Genomic DNA, 13,513 nt, shown 5'->3' with positions numbered 1-13,513 from the left:
ATATTATTTTATTTTTACTGTTATATTTAAATTTTCAAGTTTTTTTTATTGAAAATGAACTTTTTTGCAGCTCAAACATAAGGGTTGTATACTCCAGGTTTTAAGTGACATTTTATTGCTATTAATGTTGAATTTCTGTCTCAGAGCCACCATTCAAATTCAAAATGGAATCCAAAATCATAATGATTCGGAAATGAATATTGTACCTATGAAAAAAGGAAACCTTTAGGTAAAGCTTTTCCTCACACTAAAAATATGTGTGATAAAAGTCCAACTTCTCTACATTAATAACAATTTTAATCAAATTTAACAGGTATGATAGATTTTTTTTTTTTTGTAAGGTATCCTTACAAGTTTTTTTTATGTTCCCAGAAAAGAGACAACCTGTTTCAATACTACTCACCAGCCAACCAGATAAACCAACAAGATGGCGACCAATTGCACAGCAACACACACACCCAGGTCTGATGTAGGTGCTAGGGACGCCCAAGCTCCTGCACTAGTGTATAATACTGTACATAGACACGGACTCCGTAGTCTTCTGTTGCAATCAATGTACCAAACTAGCTAACTGTTTCATTTCGTTTATTTCATAAACATTTTTTATGTGTTTGTGAAGAAATATTAATTTTTGCCTAAAAAGAGGCAATAGAACTTTTACAAGGTACAAAAGTAAATCCAAAGTCGAAAAAATTGGGAAATATAACAATTACGATGAAAATTACTGAATAAATCTTTAACTACCTGGTTTAGAAAGTTGCCATTCAACTTTCGTTCTTAAAAAATCATTTTCTGTATTTATTAATCATGGAGATAATAATATTGTTTTTTTGTGTCGGTAACTAATTAAGTTTTTCTCCAAAACTTGGAACAAACTTAGAATAGTTTTAGAGTGTATGTAGCATTTTCTTATAACGTAATACATTTTTTTATTTGTTAATCATGCCAATAATTATCAAAATAAATTATCATAGAAACAATACAATGAAACTTATCCCTATACTTTTAAATAGGATCATCGAATGCATTAAACATGCAACTTATTATTTATTACTTATTGGAAGCACCAATACATTATCTTAAAAATATTTTGTTTGCAATTTTCTCTTAATATGGTTTAAGGTTTAGGTTCCAAGAATTGCTGAACAATCTATGGTGCTACTAGGTGCTTTTAGTAAAAGAAATTTACATGATCACAAAACGTCATCTTAAGCCATGAATTAGAAATGTGTCCAAGTTTTTTGGGCTTAAATTGACGAAATTGAAAGTAATGACTCTTCTGCAAAGACTTAAAGTTATAAGATGATTTTGTGTAAAGGATTTGAAAAAGGCTGTAACACTGAAAAGATATGTCATATTGATTGCAATAGGATTAAAAGAGTAACTGAGAAAGATATATTTATTTATTACTATAGCGTTTATGTAACGAGGGTTAATCATGGAAAACTTAAAATTATATACATTGCAATTCATTCTCAGGTTGTAGAATTTTCCAAGGGTAATTTAAATCAAAACATGTTTATCTAACACAGAAATCAAAAGTAATGTCTTCTCTTTTTGAAACTAGTACATTGTTCATAGATCTTTTAATTCTTAACATTTTAAAGATTTTACACAAAATACTAACTACTGAAATAAATGTGATCTCTAACAATTACATAATTTTTTATACTATATAAAAAAAACTATCAAGATTGATATTTTAAATTAAAATAATAACAATATTTTTTTAATAATTTATAAATAAAATATCTGGTTTAATTTTTTATTAATATTTTTGATTTTAATGTTAAAACTACTACACAAAATAAAATCTTAAGTATTTCAATTAACACCGAAAAGTAATTTAAATCTATAATTTATTATGTTCTACATGTTTTATCTTTTTTTGTTAACACTTTATGTTATGGAAATATAAGATTCTCAAAAGCTTAATGATACGTATTCAATATTTTGAAACGAACGTTTTCCGTAAACTCCATGGGATTACTTCATCTTTTGCAAACAGTTTAGACATTGAAAGATTATCAACTTCACCTGGGATGTTAATTTCAAAGGCATGCAAATATGTAAATATATCATCTTGTGTGTATTTATAAAAAAAGGCGTATTGTAAATACTATGAAGGGGTCTTAAAAAGAAAGGGCATTACAACATTACTGTTCAAAATACACAGTTTATTTTTTTATTAACTACTTTTATTTAACATATATGACGACGAAGTAAAATAACAATATGGGTTATTTATTTAGTCTGAGTCTTTCCACACCTAGTTTATGGTTCGTAAAACGACTAGAGAGGTTTTTTGTACTTTTTTTATTCAAAAGTTGCAGGGTAAATAAACATATTAAACAAAGAAATACTTTCAAAAGCTTGTACGTAAAATACTTTTGACTGAAAAACTTATTTCAATTTTGCTCAGTTAGGACAAAAACATTTTTTGCGTCGTAGATGTATTAATGGGAAAACACACATATACTCAATTATATTCTAATTACTAATTATAATGTGATGTTTAAATTATAGTTAGGAAAAATGTGAACAAATGTGTAAAAATGTTTCTCGATAGGTATTGTAAATTTTATAAGAGATTTAATACAAATGTACATTTTAAATGTCTATATAAACACTTTACAAACGGTTTAAAAGCCTCAGCAATTTTAATTTAGCTAGTGCCAATGAACTCAACGTGTGACAATATGTGCCAAATTTATTTGCCAACTTAAACTGTCAACGTGGTCCTTATACCCTTATGTATTTATAACTAGATATTTGTACATAGTCGTTGATATTTTTACTGTACAGATTTACTCGTTAAAGTGTTTACTGTCACTAGGCTGTAATATAATCTTATAGAGATGGTTAAACTAAGTTATCGTAACACGGCCGGTGTTTTTGAACATTACATTGTTGTTGATTGTATGTGCTCTGTTTTTACGTCATCCACCTTTCATCGACTGTCTTCCTTCTAATAACCGCCCCTCCTCCATAGGCTAAGGCGAAGGATTGCAAATGGTTTTCAGATGCTTAAGTAGCCAAAAAGTTCAATGATTTTGTTGGTTAAGTTTCAGTATATGATATATCAAAATGGATGAAAATTTGTTTTACCTAAATTACATACCGAAATAATTGGTTTCATTTGTTCACTGTTTGAAAATGAGTTAAATTTAAGCAATTAGAATAAGAGGAGATTCATTTATACTACTTTCAGTTAATCAAGTAGCATCATATACAGAATATAATTAGTGTTTTTAATTACTTTTGAAGTGAGACGTTATGGCAGTCTAAGCTCTGAAACTTGAGCAACTGGTAACAAATTCTAAATGTTAAGATGTAAATAAACCCCAACACCCAAACCTTCTTGAGCATTGATAACCGTTGCCCTCGGATCCATGGGTCTTTAAGTTTACTAAACTACACACAAAAATCAACATTTTAATGTTTGATCAAATATAAAGTTTACCAATCAAATATAATACTTACTAGACCTGAACAAAAGATGTACCACCGAATATTATCGTCACACCATATGTATTCGTTTAGTTTTAATTGTATGTTATGTAGTATTTTTTATAAACTAGTTTTACATACAATAGTATATTACGTTACTAATCCTGAAAATTAGGTAAACACATTTTGGACGAGTTACGTACGATAGTTTACGCCATACTACTAAATCTGTACAAATCCTTATATATTACCACTAACTAAAGGACTAACAATCACTAGTCATAACCCCTACGCGAGAGGTTATGTTTTTGTTAACAACCACTCATTGCCACCCAAATATAGTATAATCAGATGAATGGTGTCCGGTAAAACTTATTACAGTACAGTAGTAAACAATGAAACCCCATTTGATTAAGCTGGCGGCAAACAGCTGTTTTCTGGACTAATTACTTGCGTGGGAAGTTCGTTAAAACAGTGTAGTATGGCGTAAAGAACATAACAGCATAGGTAAAAAATAGTAATAATTAGAAATTAAACTTTCAGCATAGTGTGGGTAAGAGGGCATCGGTTCGAGTTAAGATTTAAGTAATTTGTTTTGCTTGTAATTGTTTTGACCAATACCATTACAATACAAAGGTTTTTGAATAAAATATTGTTATTTCATAACTATTGTTATTTTCTGTTATCCCAATGTCTATAGTAGGTTAAGATTAGGTTATTTCCATTGCCATTTTATAATATTTAGGAGATTACCATTTACAAAATATTTATTGACACAAGTAATCTTAAACGACAACTCTATTTACTATTACTTTTAAAATTAGATCTACATTTATAATGTGAGTCTTTGTTTAATGATTTCAAATAAAACTGCAATAAAATTGTTTTCGTTTAAATAGTCTGATTGCGTCATACATAAAAGGAAATTAAAAGATCGTCAAAACTATTTCAATATACTTCAAACTTTCAACTTATACAATAAAAAAACGTATAACTGCTTACAATCAAAACTAAACCAACACAATAAGTCTATGTAGGGTTTTAAGGGTGATCTAAACAGATTACTAAAAACACGTCAATAATATAATTGAAAATTATAAGTTGTATTTTAATACTCAACCATTAACTTTCCCAAGAAGATTTTCTCCCTCCTGTAATAAAGATAGAATGTGCTTTGTAAGGCAGTAGCGAGCTGCAGGACACCGGGAATAAATGTACCTCATTTATCACATCATCAAAGCTCATATCTTCCCAGCCCTCGTCATTGTAGTTTTTCTTCCTCTTTCTTCAACCACACTTTTTTCTCATCTACTCGCCCGATATAAATGGGACAATCGTGTTCATTTTGGCTTTTGAATACTTAGAATTCACATCATCTGCATAGATTGGCTGTGATTAGCCAAAAATATTACAACAGAAACTGTATGGATTATTATCAAACTATGTCACTGGCCCAAAAGTAAACATGAATGTTAGAATTTAAATGGAACTGGCAAACCATCTATTACAGCTAAAAGTATAGGCATTAGGGCCAGTGATATAATTTGTATATGTTTATGACCCATAACTTACCACATCTGTTCTAATGTTCATTGGTTCATGGAAATATCATAGTTGGATAAAACACTGAGAGTCTTAAACTAATATTATTCCTGTTTAAATTTTTACTGAGATATTTGATGTGTCATAAAAGATTTCATAATTTACAAAGAGTATTCTGACCAGCTTTTCATTGTTGATCATGAATATTCCACAGAAATCAGTAATTTTCATTAGCTCACTTAAATCATCTCTATTTTTATTTTCAAACTATAAAATAGCTATAAAATGTAAATGAAATGTCTAGATTTATTCATAGTGATGTTTATGCTATGATTACATCAATAAACATGCGTAGCGAAAGAAAATCCTTTAATAGAGTCACGATGATGTTCATGGTAATTTGATCACTTTGATAGTATTGTAGTGATAAATAACATTGTGCTCAGTGAAAATTTATAAAATGGTGTATTTCATTTTTCTTTTAGTCCACTTTCCAATAACTTTCTTTGTACATTCTCTTCTAAGTGTCATCTATTGTACTTGGCCTCGGCTAAAGTAATTCTAACATGATGTGAATGGTGTTTATGGCCTGCATTCACGCTAGTCTGTAACATGGAACCATTTTAGACAATACTTTTATTCCAGAGGGTTATAGCGTTCTCACATTGGCTGGATTTGAACCCTTTATATTTGAGGCAGTAGACTATCTATTGGGTGGGCTTTAATGTAAGATCGTCCTTTTATCATCCTTAAAATGCACTATGATGCGCCATTAAAACATTAAAATTAAAAAGATCTACAAATATTGAAAATGTATAGCCAGAACAAATGCAGAATGAATATGCCTACTGGAGTTAGTAGAGGACTATAACTGACTCGTACAAACTCAATCGATGTTTAAGGCACGACATTTACGCCATTAGTTGTTTCAACTACTGGGACTTTAAGATGAAGGCCAGATGAAATCATGGACATGAAAACAATGTTAACACTAGACATATGTTACAGTTTTTTCTATACTAACTCGCTCCGTAGTATATGAAATCAAAGACAAATTCAGCCTTGCTTATAATTATTTAGTCAAAGATAAAATGGTTTACTATCAATAAGAGATAAAATAAGGGATAGGGCCTTGGAGATATGATGATGTGTTGTTCTTTAACTATTTATTTTAATGTTGGTTTAGAATTTGATAAATTCTCTGTAAATTGTATGTATGTCAACTACTATAATCACATAGCAAAATCACATTTCAAAACCGGTCATGAAACGGATTAAAATAACCTACGACGTAATGAGATATCGTACAATTTGTTATAAAACTCAAACTACACAAGATTTGAATGTGGAAAGCGATTATACGGAGGGAATAGTAAAACAATTACAGAGTTTAGGGAAATCTCATTATTGCAAAAGTTATAAATCAAGATAATAACATGGACGCGCCAACACAGTCGGAGCTTATGCAAATTGTGTGATTGTTCTCCGAGAATATTCAATTTCCCTGAGAAAAATTAACTCTCTCAAATTTGTTTTATATCTAAGAATTTCTTAGTATGAGTTTTTAAATGTTTTTCAAAGAGCGTTCGTTCTTAGGACGCGATCTTTAATTTCGGTTTACAATTATATATGATAGAATCACGATCTGTTTTAAGATTACTTTATGGTTCTTTAGTATAAATAACAAATACGAATAATAACTGTGTTTTCGTAAATTTGCCATGATTATTAGTAAGTATGTTGGTATCTTTTAAACTTTGTAAACCCAAAATCCAATTTTTAAAGTTCAACACCGAAACTAAAAAAAATTGAATGATTTGCAAACCCATTAAGTATGGATTAAGTATGGATTTATGTCACGATTACTAGAAGATGTTTATTAAGCGACCAAAATCAAAGACGTTATAGAAGTTATTGCCTATGGGCACTTGTAAAGGACAGTTTTGCTACTTTTGATGTCTATGAATTGATAAGTACTGTGATTTGGAATCCAATCTTACTTCAAAGACTTCGGTACAAGTTTTTTTTCGCCTATTGAGACGTTCGTTAAAAATAAAAAGATTCAGGAAACTTAACAGAACTTTATTTAATATATTTAATATTAATGGTTATAAGTTTGTGATTAGTTAATGTTTAAAAGTTGAAACAATTGTATGCTGTGATAGTACAGATAATTGGCAAATGTTAATACTTCTATTGAAACCATTTTTTCTTTCAAATGACGATTTTGAGACACCTAATGTAATAAACTGATCAAACGACATTACTTGAATACCAATGTACTATTTGCCAACTCTAACTTAAAGTGTACGATGTCGCCAATCCGTTATGGAGACTCAAACTTGGATGGACTTTGTATTTGATTACTGTCCACAACTCTCAACGGCCAAAACTTCAACCACGAATATTCAACTGAAAGTTTACCATCTCAACCCCCTACAAAGCAAGCTGGTCTAGTGGTAAAGGCGTGACTTTGGTCCCCGATGTCTTGGGTTCAAATCCCGAAATATCATCAAAGAATTTCATCTAAAGATGATGCCACGCCTCCATTAGACCTAACCGGAAGTAATGTGGAAAACAATTACTGGTTAGAACTCAGATGAATAGAAATAACTCTTAGAAATAATGTAAATCTACGTTCAAAATAGCTTATTAAACAAGTTTTCAAATTATTTTGCAAACATGTTTATAAAAAAGGTATTTTGCTTATCCTCATCCGAAAATTTGTAGATGACAGAATACATAATACAAAGTCTGTAGATTGAGATATTTCATAAATGTACCAAACAGGAGTACGTAGTTCAAGTGGAGAACTGTAAGGGAAGTTTAATTCGGTCAATTGGCTGTGGCTGATTAAATTGTCCAAGCCAAGAAAAGTCCGACATCGTTCCCAACTGAAGTTTGTCCGAATTGCTTTTGTGTAGTTTTATCTTCAGTTTGGGAATAACTCTTACAATAATGAAACATAAGATTTTAAATAGATGTATATTAATTTTTAAAAATTGAACGAATAAAACAAAATAGGATACACTGTATGTATTTAATGTATGTGTTAATGTATTTAATATATGTTTAACACTGCCATATACCTTGTCAATCAAGTATTATTTTGAATGAAATCTGTCATTTATTTAGTTTCTAGAGAAACCTTAAGTTAATTTGAAGTATATTTTATATATTTACAAGTTTTTAATATAAAAAATAATGATAAAATACACAATAGTATTATAAATTAAATGAGCATGTTTACAGCTTTTATGTAATTAATGACTAATTGTCAATTCCAATTTCATTACTTAACTTAAATTTGTAAACCAAATATATCCTATAAAATATAGAAACGTGTGATACATGAATAAAAATAAAAACATCTTTAAAAAAAAATATGAAAGAGGTAACAGTTGTTGCTGAGTTCGTTTCACAAGCTAAATTTTTTATATTTCACATATGTGGAGCATTTTATTGCTTTATCAAATCAAATATTTTCATTATCCTGAAAAGGTTTCAGCTATTTAATAAAAGAAAATGTTTTAACTCCTATTTTGGTTGTCAAAAAATATTAAGTTAATTTACACAACTAAACTAATTTATAAAAATGTATATTTTATTTACAAAACTCGTGTTGCTCCTTGTGCTTAGGGTCGAAAAACTGTTGGTTCTTCATCTCTCCCCAGTTCTATCCCTATTCCCTTATTTCTTTCCAAATATCCTACTCAAAATTTGTAATGGTATTATTCTCCTTCATTGTTCCTGAAGGTTCATATCTAGTCTCTGTTTCTTTGGTATGTATCCGTATAGGATAATAATTGCCGTATGACTTTATTTTTTGCCTTTAATGGAATGTTTCAACTTTCCTAGGTCGTTATCATCATTGTGCAAAATATCTTACAAAGTGTAGACAAGAACAAAATCAGATTTTCCAAAAAAGATCAAAGATGGCGTTTTCTTACATTCACCTGAGAAAGTGGCCTTCCTTAAGCAACATTTAAAAACAATACGACTAGGATCAGTTGGTGCAGCGTTTCCCATTTCAGTCAATGTTTGGATTTAACCTATGCTAAAAACGTATTGTACAGTGTTTGAAAGACTAATTATGTGATCCTTTATGGTAACTCTATGAAAATTTTTTTTGTAACGCAAGTGCAAACTGTCTGTGCCCACTAATTACACGAATAATTATTTAGTTGTGTAAAATAAAACATCGCACGTAGGGGAGGTTAGGAGTATCGTATCCAGGGAAATATATTGACTCCACAACAACCACTAAACCAAAGATTGTGTGCCAGTATAGCCACTTTGTATTTGACAACAACACAGAGATGTAAGTTCAATAAATTGTCGGTAAAAAATAATTTTGAGGACTTAAAAATCTTGTATTACGATTCAAAGTAAAATTCAGCGATCACATAAGACCAATATAGTGGTTTTATATGATAGCTAGTAAAATATTTTATATGACTAATCGAAAAATAAATGTTCTTTACCTCACAATTAAATGTTAATACGAATTCTATTGCAATATAATTAATAGAAAATATGTACTGCTTGAAATGCAACAGTTATATACGATTCTACAGAATGTGAATTGTCATACAATTAATAGAATGGATGAATGAATATATACTAATACAATGATGTATGTTATCAAGAGCAGTTCAACACAGCATATCATACAACGTATATACAAAGAGTCGGGTACAAGACGTAAAGTTCCACAAACAACCGTATAATGGTTTAAATAAATAATACCGCATGGCAAAAGCAATTTAAGTATAGTATGAAATAATCAATATCATAATGTTAGTAAAAAGACTTGGAAAACACATTTAACACACACTTTTGTGAAATGCAATTTTTCTCAACACAGGAACGAATACTTCGAAAACAGTTTCAAACAAATAAAAGTTTAGTCACGTTTACGGAAGCGAATAGAAGGTGGATTGGACGTGATGATACTGGATTAAAGCGCCAAGGTTCAGCAACTTGCAGTTTGTAAAAGTACAAATACTGCAGAAAACAATTGGATCGGAGGATAAAAGTGTAGTCACGTCGATTGGAACAGATAAAAGACAGATTGGATTACAGCACGAAGACCGATCATCAGAAACTCGCAGTTGGAACTAGGAACTGTGTTGTTAAACTATATGTTATGGAAACATTATACTGGATTAAATAATATTCGTATGATTTTGCATTCAAGCTTAATTGATGTAATTTTATTAGGACTAGAGGTCGTCCAGTGGTCGAAACTCGACCAAAAGTATGTATTGTGAAACTTCTCGATTTTCAACCCACGCTGTAAATAAAACTTGTGTTTGGAATTTCTTCCATTTGTTTTGAATTTCTATTTATATTTCGTTGTTATTTCGTCACCGGCATAGCAACCCCAATGTTAATTTTTAAAACTTCAAAACCAATTTTTGTGCTAATTTTTTAGCTTAGGCATATTTAAATTTATAAAGGGGTTCTGCACACCTAGAGGAAAATATTTTTTGACAGTATCCGTAGATTTTCCTTACGCTGCAATCAGGGCGAGAAAAAGATTTTAAAAAATTGCTTTCCTATTCAAATACAGATAATAAGATTCGTTAAGGTAAGTGTAAATCTTTAAAATTTGTTATTTGGAAAAATACGTAGATCGCTAAATTAGTTGAAGTGTATAAAACAGATTAATTAAAAATTCAAGGGCAACAAAAATAATTGGAAATTATACAGCTATTTTGAAGTTAATTACATTTAAAACGGATTATTTGTGGATTGCTGGAGTGATCTCACCAAATTTGATGTCTTCTTCACAGTTAAATTTCTTGATGTCGTAATTATTAATGTTTGTAACAAGAACGGATCTTCTTTCATCAAATTTCACACATTTTTTCGAGATATTAGCGAATTTCCCTATAGGGAAGTAGCTATTACCGTAGGTCTCATGGTAAGACTTAGGCCCGGGACCGATTTACTTTTTCATTTTGGTGTCCCCAGAGGCCAAAAACACCATTCGTTCAAATTTTTATATATGTATATATATATATATATATATATAGATTTATATATATATATATGTGTCCGTGAACACGATAACTTGAGTAATTTTGATCCGATTTTGATGAAATTTGGTTTGAAGGTGTAAGGCGGGATAAACTTGAATGAGTTCGCGATCCAGCATGATCGGACCATGGGAACAGGGTTTTATGGGGGGTTTATGGGGTAAAAATTGGTTTTTCTCACTTTTGACCCTCAAAAAACAAAATTTCCCAATTTTTCTCTAAACCTTCTTATAGAGCTTTAAAAAACAAACAATTCAGTATATCAAAGTGTGTTTGTACGGTTATTGGTTACGGAGAAAACTAAAAAAAATGTACATTTAAAATTCCCATGTTATTCTTATGGAGAATATTGTAAAATGTTGTAGTTTGCTTGTTTATGGATGTGTTTTTGTACGGTTATTGGTTACGGAGAAAACTAGAAAAATTGTACATTTAAAATTCCCATGTTATTCTTATGGAGAATATTGTAAAATGTTGTAGTTTGCTTGTTTATGGATATCTTTTGATCAAACTTGGCAAATATATTCATTTTATACTAAGCAATAATTATTTTACTTAAAACACACACTTTATTAGTTTCCTTGTAGCTGCAAACCTAGGCACTCGTTAAACCTAATGTTATTTAAATAGATCAATCGAAAATCAATTCAGCCAAATGGAAATTCGCTTAGACGGCAGGTTTGCTGCGGCGGGGGTATTTTTATAAATTTTGATATTAATATATGCAGTTTACAATTTATATCTTCATACTAGCTCAACTCTCTTGGAAATGAGGAAGGTTTGATGCATTGTTCCACTCACACATGTCAATGCTGACTTTATCACAGAAAATTTTAGGCCACTGTTCACACATATATTATAACAATTTTCATTTGCTAGAGAGCTAAATTTGAATTTTGAAAAGTTATTTAAGTAAAATTATATTGAATTTGAATCAATTTTGTTACAAAAAGTTATAGGCTATTATATATTTACATGAAATTATGTTATTTGAAAACTTTCTATATTATATTGTATTGGATCAATTACCTATTGGTCTGTTTGGCTATATATCCAAAGCAAGGTTTGATAAAGGGAGATAGATTGACATATAGATAAAAGGAAAAACATATGGTGACAATTAAATTATTCTATGAAAATATCAGTAAAAATATTTAATTGTTACAAACAGATTATTATAATATTTTCATGATTAATAGAGTTTTATATAAAAACAAATTTTACAAAATCTCTTGAAAATCATAAACTTGTTTATTACAACTTTTGCGTGAAACCTAGATTTATAAACAATTATATACCCTGAATTTTTTATAATCCGCCAATTATCTTAAACAGAGATATGATCGTATCATATTGATAAATAAATATACCTTGCAAAGCATAACAAGTACTATTTTGAGATTGGAGACCAAACATTTCCATTGATCAAACACAATCAAGACAAAATCACAAAAAAGAGAATCCCTCGTATAATCAAGTTAATACCAATCAACAAATCACATTATTGACTTATCGTTAGATTTTTACCTTTTCTGATGTTTCAGTTTATTTGCCTTACAAATAACTTGCACATGCGAGTTTGAAAGTCTGATGAAAGCGCTGCAAATAGGTTACCTACGTTTCAATTGCTTTTAAAAATTAATAATCAACCCAATTTAACTCTAAGAGTAACACATAAATTGTAACTTGAGTTAAAAATACATTGCATCAGAGGACGTACATTGTTCGTCTGTTAAGAGTGGTTTTATTTCTAGAGGGACGTAAACAACCTAAGTGAACTTCTGTTTATTAGTTTCTTTTCGAAATGAAAATGCATTAAGATTTCAGCAATTCTTCTTTTATAAACTGTGGTTCTCTGATTTATTTAGTTTCCTTTATAATTGCTCAGTAATATTTTAAGATTTACAAGATTTGTCATGAATTTTTACTCCTACTTTTTAAATAAATTATTCCTATCTATAACGAACCCTGTATTATATTCTGTTAGATTATTTGAGTGTCATATTTTTTCAGTAAAAATCCCTGCAGTGCGATATATACGTTAGACTTTGTTGTTCCGTTATAAATCAATTTTAATGGTCATTATTCGAGAAAATCAGAAATTAAGTAGATCTATTACCTATTAATAATCATTTGGAATTAGGAGTATCTTATTATGTTATTTTTATATTTATTTAATATCCAAACTCTTCGTAATACTATTTTTTTGAATGAGTAGCAGATTTTTTTCTTATTCTGTTCTTTAAAATAATTATCTCTAGAACTAAACGTGTTTTTTATTTCTTAAAAAATAAGTGTATCAAATAAGAAAGGGTCAAAAATCCCAAATTTAGGTGCATGATAACCTGAATTTCGGTATATTACGAGATTATATCAGGGCTACTACAAACCATTATACATGTAAAGCTAGTTTACTTTTCTAATTACAAATTTTCTTTAATTTAGGTTTGTTTAATATTCTTAACAAAAGTTTAACT

General features: G+C 29.6%; 1 protein-coding gene across 1 annotated transcript in view; it reads left to right on the top strand.

Annotated features, from left to right (window-relative positions):
- Positions 1-1,637, top strand: part of LOC128994924 (glutamate receptor 1-like) — a 116,448-nt gene extending 114,811 nt beyond the window's left edge. Inside the window, exon 19 of the mRNA XM_054419758.1 lies at positions 373-1,637. Coding sequence (XP_054275733.1) covers positions 373-468 — 96 coding nt within the window. The 3' untranslated portion in view covers positions 469-1,637. The remainder of the gene's footprint in view (positions 1-372) is intronic.
- The last annotated feature ends 11,876 nt before the right edge of the window (positions 1,638-13,513 follow it).

The sequence above is a fragment of the Macrosteles quadrilineatus genome, unplaced genomic scaffold (assembly GCF_028750875.1).
Source record: "Macrosteles quadrilineatus isolate MER2022 unplaced genomic scaffold, UCM_ALF_1.0 Scaffold_5__1_contigs__length_97177068, whole genome shotgun sequence".
Taxonomy (NCBI): Eukaryota; Metazoa; Arthropoda; class Insecta; order Hemiptera; family Cicadellidae; genus Macrosteles; species Macrosteles quadrilineatus.
The sequence above is the reverse complement of the archived record's forward strand: the minus strand, read 5'-3'. Positions and strand labels throughout refer to the sequence as shown.